Here is a 21,329-nt window from a genome sequence, read left to right as displayed (position 1 = left end):
GGTCTGGAAATTCGGACTGGCGCAGCTGAATTAACTGAGCTCCTGTCGGATACAAACCCCGGTACCGGCTCCCCGACAGCGCGTGTGTGTGAGCGGGTCCAGCGCGAGGGTCCCGGGACGCGGGACCCGGGACCGCCGCGGGACCAGCGCGGGGGGGGGGCGGACCGGGACCCGGGACCCGGTCCAGCGCGGGGGGGGGGGGGGCGGACCGGGACCCGGGACCCGGTCCAGCGCGAGGGAGCAAACGGGGAGCGGGACCCGGGACCGCCGCGGTCGGGATTTTTAAAAGAAAAGCGTTCCCTAAGAGACTTTTCCAGCCAGAGTGAAATGAAAAGGGCTGGATGGATGAGGAGATGATCAGTGGCTGAGACAGGCTTGTGCAGCAACCCGGTGGTTTTTTTTAATTCTTTAATGCAGAAACAGAATATGAACCTTTGAAGGGTTTGATTGATGTGAAAAGTGAAATAAAATATCAAACTAAGTTTTGCTTCTGCTGTATTTTTAGCGCGTGTGTTTTGCAACGCGTGTGTGTGCAGCTCCGTCTCCGTAGACGGCGCCTTTTGGGTCGGTGCGCCGTATGTGTGTTTTAAAACCAAAAATGACACACAAAACTGAGGGTGCGCCTTTCCACACAGTGCGCCATATGGTCGCGAAAATACGGTAGTTATGATACAGGATGCTTGATGTACGTTATAAATGCAGGCTTTCATGCTAAAATACGTTCTGCAGGTAGTCACACTACACCTCCTTCCTCCATAGAAGTGAACGCACTGGAGTCAAAGCGAGACCGATCCAAGCCGAACGTTCTCAGGCAGTCAATGCGGCGTCTATGTATATATGTCTATGGGTTTTTGAGCATCTACTTCCAGGTCTTGGAGACGTTTCAGATATGAACAGTGTTGAATGAGTCGACCTCCAAAAACGGCTTTAAAAGCATCCTGTTCCCCTGCTGGATCTGACAGAGACCTCTTTGTTCTGGTGAACCAGTATCGCGACAGGAAGAACTTCCACTGGATGTTCATCCCCAAGCAAGGAGGAGTCCAGTATCCACCTGGGCCCACGTTGTGGTAACGTAGTACCGACCCTGCTGGAGCGTTGATGTTGGACAGCACCCATCGTTGTTTGTTTAATGACAGAATGCAATGATTTTCACATTAGAAGATGTAAAGTAGACGTTTTATTGTAAATATGTGACGTACTTTGGTGAAACACCAGACGAAGACTCAGACTTGATGAAACAGAGCCACAAGGACTCAGGAGTTTCTGAAAAACAAGACGCTTTATTGTTTCCAGTTGAATTAGAAGAACTACAGTGTTGAGCAGCGTTCGCCGCCATCCTGCCGCTCATGATCCGCCACCATTAAAACATAAACTCTGAACATTAAAACAAAAACATCCCCCTAGTGTTGAGTTTTAATCACAGCGAGTCAATGGGGGTCAGAATGAAGCAACGTCAAAGCCAGGCTTAAATAAGTTATCCAAGTTAATTCTAAAGGGGTTTGGAGTCTCAACCAATCAGATCCTGACGACCAGATTAAACCTGTGTGTCTGAAGATCAACTACGCTGGTCGGAGCTTTTTCTACCTGCTCACATCTGGGACTGCTGTAGGAGACAGAATCAAGACAAAAAAAACACTCGTCTTCAAGATGGAAGGAGCTTCTGATGATTATTAATGAGCAAGCCATGCTAACGGGCTGCAGGCCTGGAACCGGGAGGAACGCTGAAGCTACATCTGCTGGGTGGAGTTCCCATTCCACGTGTTGTTGTCGTCCTCGCTGTCCTCCTGGGTCCGAAGTCTGCAGATGTTTCCATCTTTCTTGAATTCCTTCGGCTTCTTCTCCGAAGTTTCTCTGAGAAGAACAAAAAAGAAGCAAGAACGAGTTAACCAGCAGGGTTCTGCGTGTGTGAACCGGGAGCTCCGAACATCTGAAAAATATGGGCATGGGAGGAGATTGGAGAGGCCAAGGAGAATGACTTTTGAACGGATTTGAAGAGAATCTGCTGCACCATCCGGCAGCTCAGGAGAGGTAAGCGGTCCAAGACTGTGTGGTGTGGATGGAGCACTGCTGACCTCAACTTGGGACATTGTGAGTCAGTGGAGGGAATAGGGCTTGGTCGCCAAGGTGCATTCTGGGACGCGGCAGCCATTTTGGCAGCGTTGAGAGTGTAAACCATAGACATATATAAAGGCTAGATGACTCGTCCGCGCTGCTGCCAATGCAGCGCGACGTCGTCACACGGCGGCCATCTTGCCACAGGAGACTCGCTCACTCATAACATTGTGTTTAATGTCAACCTTAACTTGCTCAATTCTCAACAGATTTTCAAACAGTTTGGTTTTCTATGAACGTCAGAGATGTAGTTATGACACTGCATACTTGTGAATAACTATAAACATTGAAAAACGTACTTTTATATGAAAATAACCAGAAACAGATAGCTATGACATGGTATTTACATTAAACCAATATTTCTATAGTATTCTTAGTAATATTTATATTTACATTATAACATATATACATATATATTATTACCATATAACGTGTGTGTGTGTATATATATATATATATATATATATATATAAAAAACATTATAACATGTATGTATATGACATTAGAACATGTTTATATATTATTACATTATGATGTATTTATATCATGACATTATAACATGTGTACACACATGTTATAATGTCATGATATAAATACATCATAATGTAATAATATATAAACATGTTATAAGGTAATAATATATGTATATATGTTATAATTTAAATATAAATATTACTAAGAATACTATAGAAATATTGATTTAATATAAATACCATGTCATGGCTATCTGTTTCTGGTTATTTTCATTTAAAAGTATGTTTTTCAATGTTCATAATTATTCACAAGTATGCAGTGTCATAACTACATCTCTGACGTTCATAACAAACCAAACTGTTTGAAAATCTGTTGAGAATTGAGCAAGTTAAGGTTGTTTTGCAGTACATGCACCATTAAACACAATGTTATGAGTGAGCGAGCTCTCCTGTGGCAAGATGGCCGCCGTGTGACGACGTCGCAGCAGCGCGGGCAAGTCATCTAGCCTTTATATATGTCTATGGTGTAAACAAACAGCAGTGTAGTAGCACGAAGTGAACAGATGGAACGCAAAAAAAAGATGTTAAAATGCCAGAAAGGAACTGGAATTTACCGGGATACCTTAAACAAGGAAGCCAGGGACCGGTATATGGAGAAAATAATGATTATTAACGGTTTGGATCCATATGAAATCCCTACTAAAAAGTGGAGCTCCTCGTCGGAGCTCTAAGGATTTACTGCCGCAGTTCTGCACAACCCACGTCTCCGGCTTGTTTAGGAGTGTTTGGCAGCTGCTTTGGTAAATGTTTGACTCGCCATGTGTTTCAATAAATTAGTATAATAGTACATCATACAGTACATGTTTTGTATTACTCTTACTTATTTATTTTCTTTTTTTTTGACTGCTATAATATGCGGAAGAGGCTCCGAGGCGTGAGCAATATTTTTTTTTCCTCGTGAGATTATTTTTTTCCTCTGCAGCTACAAATAGAGTTAATATTTTTTCCTTAACAAACTAGTTTTATCTGAAGATTGGGGTTAATCGCACCACAGAGAGCTGGCCAGCAACTGCGTTTAGCTGGCGAAGTGGGGAATAAAACCCGTGTTTTGATCCGACCCCGGTCTGTGTGAGTGTTTGTTTGGTTCTGCCTCCGAGCAGGAAAGCGGTGAAAAGTCAAACCATTAGCGATATTTTCCCCACGTCTGTTATGTGTGCAGCTTTTTCACCCCACAACACAGCAACGGGTTACCATGGTTTACAGAATAATGGAAAGTAATGATTGCAAGTAAGCTAAGACAAAACGAAGAGGGAGCACGTCCGTACACAGTGCGCAGTGGTCCGAAGAGCAGCTAAGTTAGCTTCCAATATGGCGGCTCCGTCAGGTGATGACGTCAAGACGACCTTCCTATGAGGAAGGGGAGTCTGTGAACTTGGAGGTGTGTTCTCTCAGCTCTGGGGCTGAGGTCCCCGAGGTGGTTGAAAAGCTCCTTGGTGGCAGGGCACTAGGGGTCCCTGGTAAGATCTATTCAGGGGTACTGGAGGTGAAGGTCTGCCTGGTGACCCCGGCCCCGGTCCAGACCCAGGACACGCTGGAGGGACTGTGTCAGCTGGCCTGGGGACGTCTTGGGATCCCCCCCAGATGAGCAGGACAAAGTGGCCGGGGAGTAGGGGTGTGCAAACAAGGGTACCTCACGATTAGATTTCGATTATTGGAGCTTCGATTCTTCGATTATAACGATTGTCGATTCGATTATTGGTGCCACGATTCTTCGATTATTGTGATTTTTAATGCTTTTTTCCATACAAGATTGATTTTGTCTTGATCTGTGGCTACATTTGTAAATAAATAGCCAATCAATTAACTCAGTTCCTCTAACAACACTCATTAAGTAAATAACAAGGCTTTTTGAACATTTGACATGTATTTTTCAAAGACACAAAATAATTTATTTTATGACTATGTAAACATTTGCTCTTTGACTTTGACCAGGGAAAGCTGCACTTGCATGAGAGCGCCCTCTATTGGCGGAAAACACTGAAAACGGTCAAGCCCTGGATTTAATGAGTTCATTAATTCAAGTAAACTAGATATGTACTTCCATCAAATTTATTTAGTGTAAACATATCTGCCATATTTCAAGTGAACAATAAGAAATGTGCATTCTTGAAAATGAAATGATTCAGCAGCTTATTCAGTCTGGAATCTGGATAGGATAACTTAAAAAAAAATTAAAAAATCAATTCCGAATAGTCACGTGACGCATCGCTATGCATCGACACATCGATGAATTGCACCCACCTCTACCGGGGAGAAAGGAGGTCTGGGCTTCCCTTCTCAGATTTTTAAACTTCTAAAACTTTTTTGTTGCTAGTTTATAACATCGTACACCTGTATGTTTTTGTTTTTATTTGTTGTAGGTCTAGTAGCCTTGGCAGTGAGCAAAGCAGATAGGAAATGTGGACTGATACGGCAGGAAAAGACTTGGAACCTGGACCTGCTGTGGTCCGCTAGAACCCAACAGCACATCAGTCCGGTACAGCTTTTAGTAAATACTCACAACTTAGACAAAAGGTTTACAATTTCAGACTTTGAGCTTTTCTCACATTTTATCTTTCTGAAGCTACAAATTAATGTCTATCTTTAAAAACTCCTCTGCACCTCAGTTGGAGGATGGTGTTTTCCTCACCTGTTAGCTCTGTCGGAGGATGATCTGGAGCTGGTGGGGTTGGTCTGGGAGGTGGAGGTTCTGGTTGCTGCTGCAGAGGGACTCGGGGTTGCAAACAGGAAGGAGCTGAGAAATCTCCAGACAGCAAGCAGAGGGTAGAGGATCGTCCCCAGAGCGGCCCATAAACCTCGACCAGAAGACTGGACCACTGTGTTGGCGGCTCTCCCAGACTGTTGACAGATCCAGACCACACAGATGTTCACACAGCTGTTTGGGAACAGCTAAAAGCCCGAGGGCCGTCATCTCTGTAGACGTTTCAGAATTCTGTTCATGATCTTTTATTGCAGTGGTTCCCAAAGTCAGGGGTTGCAGCAAAGAACACAATTAATAAAAACAGGTACACTTGTTTGTTGGTTAAAAGAGGTTGTAGTTTGTGTTGTTGCAACCTGTCATTTATTGCAGTTTACTTTCATTTGTCTGTATTCATTTTACCAAACCAGAGGACGTGGGGGCTACCAGAGAAAGTTTAGGAACCACTGTTTTATGAGAACAGGCTTCGCTTTTGTTTTTCAAACTAACATCTTTTCCAGAACTGGGCCTCTGGACTGGTTCTGTTGGACTTACTGGGAGCAGTACGATGGACGCACTAGGGGCCAGTTCCAGCTCCAGCAGGGTCTTGTTCAGGTCCTCACTGGTGAACTCTCGCCGTGGAAACATGGTGGCTAGAGAGAAGTTACCGTAGCGATTCCCCACTTCCTGAAACAGCAGCACAAAACGATTTAATAAAGTTCATTTTGTCCATGGCTTTACCATTTAATTTGCTAGTTCTTTTTGCAAGACAAGAACTTTTAGGCAACCTAAAAATTCCTGTCTGACAAAAAGAATTAGCACAAAACGTTTACAAAGATCCTTTTCATCTAAGCTTCCAGGAACTAAGACGTGTTGCAGTTCCACGGCTGGCCACTAGAGGCTGCAAAAGCGAGTCCATCTCCATCGACCTCCAGGTTAAGATGTCAGACTTTACAGCAGAAATAAACATCTTTACACTCTGTTTTTACATCCATGAGAGCATATATAGCCTATTACCTATATGACAATCGGCTCAGCCAATCACCAGCCGTCCTCACTTCCTCGTCCGTCATGCTACCGCACTTAGCAAAGCAACCTCCCGTCAAGGACTTTTCTGTCATAATGGTAAACGTCTGAGAGATCTCAGAATTTCTAACATCAGCCTAAAAAAAAAATACTAAAGTATATTGATCCAGTGTTTCAAGGAACGGTGCCAGTTTTAGAAATCTGATGTTAATAGAGTTTATATAAAACTCAGTCATCAAGTATAATAAAACTTGCTTCAACATCAGCATCATACCAGACTAAGTTCCCTGAAATCAGATACCGTTGTGTTGAGTTTATGTTCGACCAACCGTAGCGGCGAAGTTCCAGGCCTCCTGCAGTCTGTTCTGAGACGGAAACTGGTTGGTGAAGGAAGAACCATCTGGGAGCCGGAACTGTATCCTCGCAACCGTACTACACACAGACAGAAAAATCAGGAAAACCCTCAATTAAAGCCTTTATATACACACACACACACACACACACACACACACACACACTCTGAATGCTTCAGCAGACTTTGTACGGGGAGTTCCGGTCTAGCAGCTCTTGTTTCGTTTGTTTGAAGTTAAGGGATCCTGGAAAAGCTTTGATGCAGTGTCTGTTGCCTCAGCAATTATCTTTATGGATATTTTTATTATAGGGACTTATTTGCAGTGAGCTGAACTGTATCCGTGTGCTTCAAGGTGATATTTGTTGAGTTTGCTGTTACACAAGTAGAATACTTTATTGATCTCCCATTCAATTGTGCAGCAGCAAAACACAAAGTATGACAATGTATAAAAAAGTATATCCTAAAAAAATAAAAATAACCAATAAAAAACTAAATAATTAAAAAAAGAGCAATATAAAATGTAGAAAAATGAGCAATGTACAAGAGAAAATAGTAAACCCAAAACAGAAAAAAAAAAAAAAAAAAAAAAAAAAAAAAACGGAGTAATTATTATTATTGGTTTTGTCCATCTTTGGATCAGTGATTTGGGTGGAGCCACCTCTTAAGCTACTTTCACATAGAATGCGACACACCGCCGGGGTGGGCGCAGAGTCGGCGCAGAGCAACGCGCATATTCGTTGCAAGTTGTTTGGTGACCGAAAAAAAGTTTTTCCCGGTCTGGCGCCGTTTTCCCACTCGTTTGGACTTACAGTAGCTACAGCTCGGTTTGCAAAATGCATCTGTCCCTGTTTCAAAGAAAAGCCCTGGCTTTAGTTCTTCTGAGGAGGATGAGACGAGCAGCAGCAGCAAGGAGGGTCCATGAAATCCTCATGAGAAAACAGGATTTGGGGGAATACAGGCTGGTTCGGAAGCTACAGCTCCATGATGACCAGGTCTACTTCAGGCTGAATCATATTTTATTAAAAAACCTTTCTGAAATATGTTGTTGTTTTTTATCTCATGTCAGTCATCTAGATTTTTATACTGAGTGGACATGTGCTTCAGTTTGCAAAAGTATTGACACGTGGTCTTTTCATAACCATATAGTTCTATAGATCATAACCAAGATCATTCTTTCTTCCATCTTGATCGTCTCTGTTCTACAACAGTGGTCCTCATTCCTGGTCTTCGAGAGCTGCTGTCCTGCATGTTTTTGACGTTTCCCTGCTCCAGTGAACCCTGATACAGATGACTGTGTCACCAACGGCACCAACGGCAGCTGTCGTCGGCTTTCCCATTCATTGTGTATGTGCTGCCGCACCGCAAGGATGCAGGGCTTTGTGCCGAGGTCGGCGGCACGCAACAGGGCCCACGCCGCCGGGTTGCTGCGGCAGCAAGTGCGCAAGACGGCGCAAGCTGCCCCTGCAAATTGAATTTTTTTTAATTTCACCGTGCGCCCTGTGACGGCATCTTGCCGGTGTCCAATAGGAGAGAAGGTGCTGGAGGGAGAAAAAAAACTTGCAGCTTGTAGATCAGAGACGATCAAGATGGAAGAAAGAATGATCTTGGCTGTGAGTCTGTGTGAGGAGCTGTGGGATGAGACTGCAGACCTATCGGGACATCAATAAAAAGGGACAAAAGTGGAGAGAAATCTCCCAGAATTTGGACATACCTGGTGTGTTTAAAAGTGGTAGAAATGTGATATTCTTTTGCTCTTTTAACAATAAAATGTTAATTTAAAATAAAATATAGCATTTCCATGCCACATATCAGGATCAATTGAATCATTTCTCAATATATGGTTATGAAACTTTTTTTCGGTCGCCAAGCAACTTGCAACAAATATGTACGCGATGCGCGCAGGCGCGCCCTGCTCTGCGCCGAGTCTGCGCCCACCCCGGCGGTGTGCGCGGCGACGCGTTCTAGGTGAAAGCCGCTTTGCGCCGTCTTGCGCCATTGCTGCCGCGGCAACCCGGCGGCGTGCGCCCACTTGCGCCCTATGCCGCCGCGCAAACTCAGCGGCGTGCGCCCTGTTGCACGCTGCCGACCTCGGCGGCAGACCCTGCGCCCTTGCTGCGGCGGCAGCACATACACAATGAATGGGAAAGCCGGCGGCGGCTGCCGCCGTGCGCCCTCTATGTGAAAGCAGCTTTAGTGTCTGGTAGATGAGCAGCACGGCCCACTGACCTCCTCTGTCTGACCATCTCCTCCCTCCGGGCCTCCTGCTCAGCCTGCTCAGCCTGCTGGGCCTGCAGAAGCGCCTGTCTGGCAGCCTTCTCCTCTTCTTGGGTCTTGGCGTAGCGGGCCGCCCTGTCAGCTCGGTCCTGAGGACAGATGGATAAAACATGGAGTTGGACCAGAACCATCCATGACAGAGGTCTGTGCAAGGCAGGTGAAGCAGTGACTGTTGGAGGAACCAGAACCATGATGGTCTGGGGTTGTTCTGAACAGGACGTGGACACCCCTTGCTGATGGTTTTTATTGTAGTTTAAAAAGGAGTCTGACAGTTTAAACATAAATGTGAGGGTTTATTGTGTCGTATCAGTGGATGTTACCATGGCGATCTGCTGCCTGACCCGCTCTCTGGCAGCCTTCTCCTCCGCCTTCTCCCTGTTCCTCTCCTCTAGGAGTCGCTTGGTTTTATCGTCCTCCTGTTTTCTCTTGAAGTCCTGCATGTCCCTCCCCAACCTCCGCCGCTCAACTTCTTTCTTGGTTTCACCCTACAGGGAGTAAATTCTCCTGGTTACTATAGTTACTTCAAGAAGAAGTTAAAGTCACTCTGTGGAAGAACAACATCTGACCACATGAGGGCAGAAAGACCCGATGTTTTGATAAATCAGCCGCTGACAGCATTGCATTCAAGAATGAAGACGGTCTGTGAAGGAGTTCTGTGTCCTGGGACTGAAACCATTACTATGACATGCTGCCTCCATGTGGTCAGAGGCTGTAGTGCTACATATGGTGGCTTTAATCAAATCCATGTGTCCACATGCACAAAAAACAAATTCATTAATCAAGGAAACATTTCCAAAAAGGATTTATTGTTGTTGTTTTTTTTTAAACATTACAAATAATACTCTCCTTTATTAGAAGTTAACTCAACAGCATGTCACGAAGACAAAACCAGCAGAACAGAGCACTTACCTGGACAGGAATGTACAAAAAGGGAACATCAGTGTACAACATGAGTGTATGTGTACATACATTAGTGTACATAGGCCAGGATTAACTGTCATTTTGGTAAAACTACCTGTATGACTTGTGTTTTTAGTATATTTAGCCAACACCTTCTAGTATCTACGTGTAAAACACGATGAGAACATTGAGATTTGTTTTTCTCACCTCTTCTTCACCTTTCTTCTTCTGCTCACGTCTGTCTTCCAGTTTCTTGGTTAATCTGTTAGAAAAATATAAAAATAGTCCAAATTATATTTTACACACACACACACGCACAGAGAGAGAGAGTCCAGCCGGCCACCCTGCGGAGGAAACTCATCTCGGCCGCTTGTATCCGCGATCTTGTCCTTTCGATCATTACCCAAAGTTCATGACCAAAGGTGGTGAATAATAATAATAAACCCATGATATGTTAAAAACTAAAGCAGCGCAAAGGAAATGTCTTTCTGCACAAACCAGCACAAACAATTGAGAATATGTCACTGAGTTTTGCGTGGGGTGGCGGGGCAGCTTCACGCAGATCTTGCTGGCGACCATAACTTGCTTGTCAGAAAGACGTGGTTGGTGTAGACACTTGTGACTCAAACATGCCTGACCCTGGTCTGACCAATGGGGAAGCATCCGCCCACTGCGGGATGTTTGTGTCAAAATGACACATAAAAAAAAAAACACTTCAAATCGAAAACAATATTTTCATTCCAAAAAGTGTTCAAATGCAATATTTTGAGTCTCAAATATTTTTTTGCATTCACACACTTTTTTTCTTTAATTGAAAAAGTTTTTTTTATTGAAGTGATTTTTTTTCATTGAAAATATTTTTTTCCTTTTTGAAGCAACTTCTTTTTTGATTAAATGATAGACACAAATGTCCTACCCATAATATGGCCCAAACACAAAAAAACACTACTTCAATCAAAAAAGTTGCTTCAAACAAAAAAAACTTAACTTCTATCAAAGAAAACATTTCCAATCAAAGAAAAACAGTGTTCAAATGCATTTTTTTTAGTCTTAAATATTTTTTTGCATTCAAACACTTTTTTTCTTTGATTGAAATCATTTTTATTGATTGAAGTGAATTTTTTTTTTAATTGAAAATATATTTGTTGATTGAAGCAATCTTTTTTTTGATTGAATAATTAAGACACAAATCTACCTCCATATAAATTGAGATGGCAATTTGTGAGAAAACCCTTTGATTGTTTTCAAATTATAAAAAAAAGAAAGAAAGAAAAAAAGGGGAATTTGTAAGTATGTATACAACTTCATAAAACTGAGGCTACATAAAGAAAGAACTTAGCAAGGCAAACCTTATAAGGTCATAAATTTGCTCAAAACTCCCAACACAGACAGGTGAAATATCAGTTCTACACAGGGACGCTGTATTCACACGTCTATAATACCCCTTTTCCACCAAACCGGTTCCAGGGCTGGTTCTGGGCCAGTGCTTGGATCCGGGCTTTCTGTTCCCACTGACAAAGAACGGGCTCTGGGCCAGAAAAAGCAGTTCCAAGGTAGCACCAACTCTTTGCTGGGCTAGAAGAAAGAACCCCTTACTTATGCTTGGGGGGGGGGGTTAAGACCAATGGCATTAGCAAGAGCGCGCCATTTTCAAATAAGCGACAAATTAATATGGATGCAGCAAAGCAGCAGTGGTCTGTGGAGGAGACAGCCCGTCTTGCAATATGGTTCACGGACGTTGCTACGCGGACCAAGTCCGTATTAGAGCAAATACGTTGTTGTTGCTTCAACTTTCACGCCAATGCAAACGCAGAGACGCAACTGACGTTTGCAGTGACGTAATGACGTGGCTCCCCGTAACACCCAGGCTATGGAAAAACAAATTGGTTCTCAGCTGGTTCGCAAGTTTAACGAGTTGTGAACCAGCACCGGCCCAGAACCAGCTCTGGAACCGGTTTGGTGGAAAAGGGGTATCAGTGAAGGGAGGATGTTGTAGTTCTTACTCTGGATGTTCATTCTGACCAGTGGAGCCTCCGGTGGCCACTGAAGTGTATGCAGAAAGAACTGACAAGTTGTAAAAGGTCATAAAGGGAAAAAGGTGTTACCGCATCCCAGAATGACTTAAGTCCAGTGTGTAAGTCCAGTAGCCGCAGAGCTGCAGCAGTTTAATCCCAAACCCCTCTCCTAGAGCCCGGCCCAGCCAGACTACAGAGTAACATTCTGTTTAAATCAGGGGTGTCCAAAGTCAGTCCTCGAGGGCCGCAGTCCTACATGTTTTAGTTGTTTCCCTGCATCAACACACCTGATTCTAATTAAAGGTCGTCGCCACCTCGTCATCAAAGTCTGGATAGTTTTGTTGATGACCAAGCTCCTTGTATCACGGTTTGATAAAAAAAAAAAAAAGGGACACATCAAAAACATGCAGGACACCGGCCCTCGAGGACCGACTTTGGACGCCCCTGGTTTAAATGATGCGGCCAGTCAGTGTTCAGTTCTCCAGTGGTGTACAGCGACCTCCAGGGAGATGGTGTCTTTTGAACAAACTAACATTCAACGCAAATCTAAAGTCCTCCTACCGCTCCACCTTGGCGTCCAGGTCTTCCTCGCTCTCAGGACTAGCAGCAGCATTGTCTGACCACGTGTCCTCTGTTGAACGCCTCGTGCTGGGAACGCTGCAGTCGTCCGTTGGATCTGAGCGGGTCGCTACAATCAACAGGATCACAAAATAGAGGACAACAATCGTTAGACACGCATTTTTAAAGCCTTTCATCTCCGACTCTACCGACTTATTTTTGAGCTTCTAACAGTTGGATTTCATAATGTAGATCACAATATTCTGATTTCTGGCCTGGAATATTGTGAGTGGGTTAAAGACATGGTTCAAGAGTGGTTTAGTGGTGTTTTAGGGGCCATTTTGGAGGCTCCACTTCTTTGTGGAAGCCACTAGGGTTCACTACTGGGACCACTGCGTTCTGTCAATCCTTTTGGCTTGGACCCACTTAAAGGAAAATTCCAGGTTCCAGGAAAACTCTAGTTCCATTATTAGATGGTCAGGAGACTGGACCCGTGTCAGGGATCAAAACACCATGAAGGGAAGCAGTTTTCGGAGCAAATGTAACAACACACGGGGCAACAGAAGTCCCCTGCCAAGACCCAAACATGTCTCTCCTCAATGGTGGGGACACAGGCCCGACCAAACACAAAAACAAGTTTGTTTGAAACTACAGCGGTTTGTCTCAACATGTTTTAGATTGATGGGACTCTGAAAGGTTAGTGAAGCAATTCTAATAAAAATGTGCCCCTTTCACAATAAAAGCATGCACAAAGTTGTTTCATATTAACACAACATTTGATGGTTTCTGGTTTCATATTAAATGAAAAGACACCACTGAAACCTTAGCTAAGAGTGGTGAACCTGCAGGTGAAATGACTGAGTGGTAAAGGTCCACTAACCTTGTTCTGGTTCTGTGGGTGCTGACCCAACAGGCACTTCTGGAGCAGTGGTGGGTTCTTTGGACGAGCCGTCCGCTGAGCTGGACTCCAGCTTTAACAACAAACCACTTCCAGCTTCCTGAACGTGCATCTGCCACAAATTAAAACATAACAGCTGTTGATTTTTGTGTCTTCACAGACGGCATGAACCCAAGACGTCAGGTTTTATCATAAATTTAATTGAAAATTTGTTGGTACTGTCCATTAATGAAAGTAAAAAAAACTATTGTCACTGAAATAATGTCACAAAAATAATAATTTATTGACTAATGAAAATCAGACATGGCTTTTGAATCGTTGTTTAAAAGAACACGTTTCCCAATCTGGACATGGGCTGGGCGATATATCGTGATTTTAATATATATCGATATATTTTCAAATGCGATATGGTACGAGAGAATATCGTTTATATCGATTAAAAAAAATATATATATATATTTTTTTTTCTGATTTTGATATAGCTTATTTTGTGACAAATTGACTTGAATGAGATTTGCACAAATGTTTTGTTATTTGCACAACTGTCAACCTCAGTGGAAAAGTCTGCCTGTTACTGTCTACATTGTATTAATTGCACAGTGTATTTTAATTTAATTGTTATGCAGGAAAGGGATATTTGTTTTATTTTATTCAAGAAGCATTTTTATTCTATATATGCAGGCAGTTTATTTTTATTTCATTTGTTTTATACATTTTGATATTGTGCAGACCTCTGTTAATAAAGGAACCTGTGTGACATTTGGCACGAGGCTTTGTATTAAAACTGAAGGTTTTTTTAAGGGTTTGCCTCAGAAAAAATGAAGCTAACAGAGATGCTATGCTATAATGCTTTGGGGGAAACCCCAATTATGGCACAGAAAAAATATCGATATATATCGAGTATCGCCATTCAGCTAGAAAATATCGAGATATGACTTTTAGTCCATATCGCCTAGCCCTATCTGGACAGATGAGTTGGTACCTCCTGAAAGACAATAAATGTGACCATGGCGACATGTTGACCTGAAGTGTGTAAACATCATCACCGGCTGAGAAGTCCTCACTAACACTCGTCTGCTGTTCATTAATATAAATGACAGTTTATAAGCAGATGACACTGATTCACAATCAGGATTTCAGATGTTTTCAGGAAACAGGGGCCGTGTGGTTTGGACCAAAGAGGAAATGATTTAACAACACCTGCACCTCTACATACCTGCTATTCCTGATGGCTTTAAAGTTTTGGGAGTCGGAAAGAGAGCAAGAATCCTCCTGATGAGTTTCTTTAACAGTAAAATCATTAGAATTAGAGAGGAAATCAACCAGGCCCACCCGGTAGAGGGTGTGGGCATTTATTCAGCTTTAGCGACTTCCTTTGGCTCCGACTTGACTCTAGACTGTTTTGATCCTGTAGAGCTCACTGAGCCGACCTCAGTCGTCAATAGAGCAACCACGTGTTTGTTAGACCCCATCCCGACTCCACTACTCAATGTTTTTTCTCTTATTGGCATAACAATACTGGACCAGATCAACTTATCCCTAAACTTAGGATATGTACCACAGGTTTTCAAAGTTATAGTAATTAAACCTTTACTTAAAAAACCTTCTCTTGACCCAGACATTTTAGCTCATTATAAACCAATTTTCAACCTTCCTTTTGTTTCTAAAATTCTGGAAACATAGTTGCAAGTGAGTTATGTGACCATTTGTGTGTTCTTATGGCCTCAGATAAGGGATTAGTTTCCATACTGGTTCTACTGGACCTCTGTGCAGCTTTTGACACTGTAGATCAGCAGTTTACTGCAGAGATGATTAATGAACAAGTTTCATCTTTTATTTAATTAATTGATTCAACAGCTTTGTGGGTTTCTTATAGGAACCCACACATACACGCAGTCAGTTGTAAACCCTGCATGTGACGCTGCAAAGGGAAGTAAAGGGAATCCAGTAGTAAGAACTGAATTAGCACATGCTATTATTCTCTCATGACACTAAGGAATTAAATGGTGCTCAGCAGAACAGACATCAACTATCCTGGTCCGTAGCGTGCTCAAATGTGGACTTCACTACTCTACCTAAACCAGAGGACTGTCTAACTCCGGCATGACATCATGTGGTGTCCATGTAGAGGACAGATTCATACCTGATGGACTTTGGTGATTCTCCTCATCAGTTCTTCAGGCGACACGCTGCCAGCGATGACTTCCAGAGGAATCCCATTGTCTCCGATGAAGAAACTGGAGGGGATGCACACCACCGGATCTTCAGGCGAGGAGTTAAGGATAGAGGTCGTGGAGACACACACTTTGTAAACATGTTCAATAAGACTAACCCAGGGGTGTCCAAAGTCGGTCGTCGAGGGCCGGTGTCCTGCAGGTTTTAGATGTTTCCCTGCTTCAGCACACCGTGATAAAAGTAGCTCCAACAGAGCTGTCCAGACCTTGATGGCAAGCTGGTGATGACTGTTACCGGTAATTAGAATCAGGCGTGTTGACGCAAGGAGACATCTAAAACATGCAGGACACTGGCCCTCGAGGACCGACACTGGACACCCCTGCTCTAACCCCTCTTCTGATAACTAATCTTTAACGGGAGGTCCAAACAGATGTTAACCAACAGAAGGATACAGATCTGAGAGAACTGCACGCAGGCATCGCTGTGGAGAAGAAACAGAGACACTGACTATGTTAACATGGAGCCCAACAATCAATCGCTGATCTGAATATTTACAGGTTACAGAGTTTAGTTGATGAAATGTGGTTTATAGGGGTGGGCAAAAATATCGATATGGCAATATATCGCGATACTTTTCCAGCCGATTCAATATCGATATTCAAAATTTGAATATTGATTTTTTTTTTTTTTTTTTTCCCCATTATATCACCCAGTGCTCCTACCTAAGTGACAGTCCTGGGCATTGCCACTCTCTACCAACCCTGGGAGGGCCCTGCACTGAGCTCAGGTTTTATTTCACGTTTTATAATTTATTTTTTATATAACACAATTGCCTGTCCTTAAAAAATGAAAAATAATGGACAGAGGTTTATTTATTTATGGATTTATATCTATACTGACTGATCACTGTGCCTGTCCTTGGTTTTAGTACCATCTTTCTTGTGTTTATTATCATTTGCCACATAATTAAAGCAACCTCATACTAAATTTAATGTTAATTTCATATGATGTAAATAATATGAAAAACATATACAAATATGTTGTAACTTTAGCTTGTATAGTTATAATAAAACATATACAACTTGGATTTTAAGATGTGTAATGCATTTTTAAATTTTTCGGTGAACTATGTAGAATATAATAATCGGGATATCGCATAATCGGGATATCGCAATGTGTATCGTATCGTGGCTCAAGTATCGTGATGCGTATCGTATCGTGAGGTCCTTCCCAATACCCACCCCTAGTGGTTTACAGACCAGCTGGCTGAGTAACTGTCAGCAGTCTTTGAACAGCATCAAAAGCTTGTTAGAAACTCTCAGTTCTGTTTGCAAGGCATTTACATATATATTTTTTGTTGTACTCGACTATATCATCATCCCACAGTGCTGTTTTTTTAAATAATGTATTCGTTAAGATTTATGGTCAGTCTGAAAATGTATATTTGCATGGTTTCTTCCACAATAAAAGCCCTGCCAACAAAATTAAAAAGAGATTTTAATGTGGTACATAGTGTCAGGTGTGTAGTAGTAACTTGAGACGGCTGCTCTCAAACGCAGCCTCAGTACCTCTTGGCGTCGACTCTGATGGCCACGCAGCAGCTCTGAGCAGCCTCGGACACGCTAGCGTCCTCCCAGCTGGACATCAGCTGTCTGGACTGGTCATCTTCACCTGTGGGAGGAGAAACAACAGCAACCAGAGACGTGGTTATCCACACATTTGTGCAACAAGCTGTTGAAGGTGTGTTAACATGTTGATGTAGCAGTTTAAGGAGGCCCACTTGGTGCTACTGCAAATCCTGGATTCAGACTGGCTTTAGAAATAATCTGAGTTTTAGTATGCTACAGTTATGTTACCTCTTGAGTGTAAGGATGCTAAAACTAAGGCTATATGAGTTGTAGCATCCTAAAGCTAGTGTCACATCATGAACGTTTGCGTTCTAAAGCTCACATAACACTTTAAATGTTGTAAACGGTGTAAAGCTACTGCTGACGTTTAACATGCTAATCTTAAATCATGAGCATTAGCATGTGAAGTTGTTGTTGACACTTAACTTTTAGCATCTAAAGCGAATGTTACATCAGGAACCCAAGCATGCTAAAGCTAAAATTACAATATAAATGATTTAATTTTCATTCTTCAGTTTTTCCTGTAAATGTAGGCAAGTGTCCTTCTGCTGTGTCCCCAGTTACTGGGTTCCTCACAGCGCAATACTCGCCACTGCTATTATATATATATATATATATATATATATATATATATATATATATATATATATATATATATATATATATATATATAAAAAAAAATACAAACACACACACACACACATAAAAATGATTCCATTGGTGTCCATTTTTAAAATGCACATCTCTTTTGTTGCTGATCTCAAATACGCTCAGTCTCTCCTCGCCTCGTTCTTTCTTTTCTACCATCACTAAAGCGAAGACGGCTTATTACGTTGACGAGGTCACCGGTACCACAGAAACTCAAAAGCCATCTGTTTTCAACCCGCTGCTGAACCGTCATCCACCTTCACCTGTCTCTAATCTCTCAGTTGGCTGCTTTGCTTCCTTTTTTACGGGTTAAAAATCCCCTTCACTCAACCCTGGTCTGGTTGAGAACCATCTGTCGGTCTCCCTGCTTCCCTTCCTCTCCAAGGTTATGGAACTAGCCGTTTCTAAACATTGTCATGAACTTCCTCCCACAAAATTACCTTGATATAAACCAGCCTGGTTTCACAAAGGTCCATGCCACTGAAACGTATCTGTTGTCTGACAAACACTCGACAGCGAGAGCAGCGGGTCAGTCCTTCATCCTTCGATACAGGTAATCACAAGATACTGCCATCTATACTCTCAGACCTGGATGTCTCGGGATCAGTCCATTCTTGGTTCTGTTCCTACCTTAGCGGGCGTTCTAGTGTCATGTCGGGGGAAAACTGCTTAATTACATCACCTCTCCACAGGGGTGCCCCAGGGCTCAGAACTTGGACTCCTTCTCTTTGACATATACACCAACTCCATGGACCAGATTATTTTATTAGTCCAAGGGTACTCAGGAAGCCCCACCAAGAGCCTCTGCTAACACGGGGTCTCCGAGACCTGACACTGGTCTGGACAAAGCTGGCTAGCCTGGCTGGAGCTAGCTGGCTGAGGGTCCCAGCGGGTCTGGTTAGGAGCTGGTTAGGAGCTGGTTAAGAGCTGGTTAAGAGCTGGTTTGGAGCTGGTTAAGATCTAGTTTGGAGCTGGTTAAGAGCTGGTTTAGAGCTGTTTAGGAGCTGGTTAAGAGCTGGTTAAGAGCTGGTTAAGAGCTGGTTTAGAGCTGGTTAAGAGCTGTTTAGGAGCTGGTTTAGAGCTGGTTAGGAGCTGGTTAAGAGCTGGTTTGGATCTGGTTAGGAGTTGGTTTGGATCTAGTTTAGAGCTGGTTAGGAGCTGGTTTGGAGCTGGTTTAGTGATGGTTAAGATCTGGTTAGGAGCTGGTTTAGATCTGGTTAGGAGCTGGTTAAGAGCTGGTTAAGAGCTGGTTAGGAGCTGTTTAGGAGCTGGTTTAGAGCTGTTTAAGAGCTGGTTAGGAGCTGGTTTGGAGCTGGTTAAGAGCTGGTTAGGAGCTGGTTAAGAGCTGGTTAAGAGCTGGTTAGGAGCTGGTTAGGAGCTGGTTTAGAGCTGTTTAAGAGCTGGTTAGGAGCTGGTTAGGAGCTGGTTAAGAGCTGGTTAGGAGCTGGTTTAGAGCTGTTTAAGAGCTGGTTAGGAGCTGGTTTGGAGCTGGTTAAGAGCTGGCTAGGAGCTGGTTAAGAGCTGGTTAAGAGCTGGTTAAGAGCTGGTTAAGAGCTGGTTAGGAGCTGGTTAAGAGCTGGTTAGGAGCTGGTTAGGAGCTGGTTAGGAGCTGGTTAGGAGCTGGTTAAGAGCTGGTTAAGAGCTGGGTTAGAGCTGGTTAAGAGCTGGTTAAGAGCTGGTTAAGAGCTGGTTTAGAGCTGGTTAAGAGCTGGTTAGGAGCTGGTTAGGAGCTGGTTAGGAGCTGGTTAGGAGCTGGTTTGGAGCTGGTTAGGAGCTGGTTTAGAGCTGGTTAAGAGCTGGTTAAGAGCTGGTTAGGAGCTGGTTAGGAGCTGGTTAGGAGCTGGTTTAGAGCTGGTTAAGAGCTGGTTAAGAGCTGGTTAAGAGCTGGTTAAGAGCTGGTTAGGAGCTGGTTAGGAGCTGGTTAAGAGCTGGTTAAGAGCTGGTTGGAACAACTGCTGGACTGTATTTTTACTTTATGGCACCAGGATTATCCACCTCTGCTGGCTAGCAGCTGGGTCTCTGGCAGACCTGGTTTCAGGTTAATATAAGGAGGTTTATGACTCCAACCACCTGTCTCAGGTGATCAGGTAGACTCCGTGTCTCGGCCAACACTCACACAAACCCCTCACCTGCCGCTAACGCTGCTGTTCCCCTGGACCCGCTGGTCCCCGTTCTGTCCTGACCGCTGGTTCTAGAGCTGGACTGGTCTAACATGTCAGCTGGTTCTACTGGAGCTGAAACATGAAGCTGGTTCTATAGAGCTGGTCTAACATGACAGCGGTAGCCGCTAGCTGCTAGCAGCTCCCCGGAGCAGCGAGGACGGACACAGTCACGGTTCTGCTTTACCTGCGATGACAACCACGAAGACCAGGCTGCGCTGCTTGGCCGCGTTGATGGCGTCGGGGATGGAGCCGTGGAACCACAGCATCTCTGTTTGTGTCTGCTGACGGCGCTGATCAACAGGAGGACGTCACCTTTACTTCCGACCTGCCGGGCACGAGCACGTCCTCGCAGCGCGGCGCGGGCACGAGCACGTCTCCGAGCGATATCCGGTGCTCTGACAATTTCTGCTGCTTTGACAAAAAATGCTCCCTAATGGTTTTCTACCTTTGCAGAGCTACAATTTTACTGTGTTTTACTCCCTAAACCACTTCCTTTCCCCCCAAGTAGTCCTTGTCTCTTGCCAGGCCGTCATTGTAAATAAGAATGTTCTTAATGACCTGCCTGGTTAAATAAAGGCCAATGACGATGTTAAAGCGATAGAATTGGTTTTTTTTTTCCTCTTTATCGTATAATGTTCACAAAGTGTAATGCAATTCATGTCATGGGTAGTGTATTTTGAAGGATCAAATACTCAACATCCCATATTATCAATTTTACATGGTGCAAGAAATGATTGGCGTGGCAATCAAACTTTGAAAATCGACTGTGCGCATGCGCAGAACCACAAAGTAGCATTTCTCGGCAGGTAGCAAGGATTGGCAGAACACCGGCCTTTCGTGGTCGAGTTTGCCAGAGACATATACACATATACGCGTCATCGAGTCATTGATCAGTCATAACTCGCAGAATACAAAACTGATTTTCATGGGGTTTTTTTCTGCAAACGTCATACATCTAGACATGATACCGGACACATGATTCAACGTATTTTAATATTCATTAACAGTAAAAGAATATTCTGGCATGTGAGTATGATAGGTAGGCTATTTTGCAAGGCACACACACACACACACACACACACACACACACACACACACACACACACACACACACACACACACACACACACACACACACACACACACACACACACACACACACACACACATATATATATATACACACACACACACACACACACACATATATATATATATACACACACACACACACACACACACACATATATATATATATACACACACACACACACACACACATACATGTAAAAACACGACTATATGGTAGAGAAGCAGAAGCAGAATGTGTTAAGCTCAGCTATTTTAATAATATGAAGAAACAATAAGAAA

The 21,329-nt window shown here is 43.3% G+C and overlaps 1 protein-coding gene across 1 annotated transcript; it reads right to left on the bottom strand.

Moving 5' to 3' along the window:
- Positions 1-1,229: 1,229 nt before the first annotated feature.
- ubxn4 (UBX domain protein 4) lies at positions 1,230-20,301 on the bottom strand. Its single transcript, XM_061724017.1, has 13 exons — positions 20,143-20,301; positions 17,089-17,191; positions 15,973-16,001; positions 15,489-15,607; positions 13,328-13,457; positions 12,451-12,577; positions 10,082-10,136; positions 9,295-9,459; positions 8,927-9,063; positions 6,678-6,780; positions 5,878-6,009; positions 5,275-5,483; positions 1,230-1,851 (listed from the first exon to the last, which is right to left on the bottom strand). The coding sequence occupies exons 1-13, from the start codon at positions 20,222-20,224 to the stop codon at positions 1,728-1,730; spliced, it is 1,515 nt and encodes a 504-aa protein (XP_061580001.1). The 5' UTR covers positions 20,225-20,301; the 3' UTR covers positions 1,230-1,727.
- Positions 20,302-21,329: the final 1,028 nt, after the last annotated feature.

Source organism: Cololabis saira, chromosome 6, assembly GCF_033807715.1.
Source record: "Cololabis saira isolate AMF1-May2022 chromosome 6, fColSai1.1, whole genome shotgun sequence".
Taxonomy (NCBI): Eukaryota; Metazoa; Chordata; class Actinopteri; order Beloniformes; family Belonidae; genus Cololabis; species Cololabis saira.
The sequence above is the reverse complement of the archived record's forward strand: the minus strand, read 5'-3'. Positions and strand labels throughout refer to the sequence as shown.

Bases quoted from the DNA above. Each gene is read 5' to 3' on its own strand.
- ubxn4 (XM_061724017.1), bottom strand. From the start codon at position 20,224: ATGCTGTGGTTCCACGGCTCCATCCCCGACGCCATCAACGCGGCCAAG. The intron at 9,460-10,081 runs GTGAGAAAAACA...TACTCCCTGTAG, and splicing joins AGAAGAAAGGTGAAGAAGAG to GGTGAAACCAAGAAAGAAGT. The intron at 5,484-5,877 runs GTAAGTCCAACA...ATCTGTCAACAG, and splicing joins CGTCCATCGTACTGCTCCCA to TCTGGGAGAGCCGCCAACAC.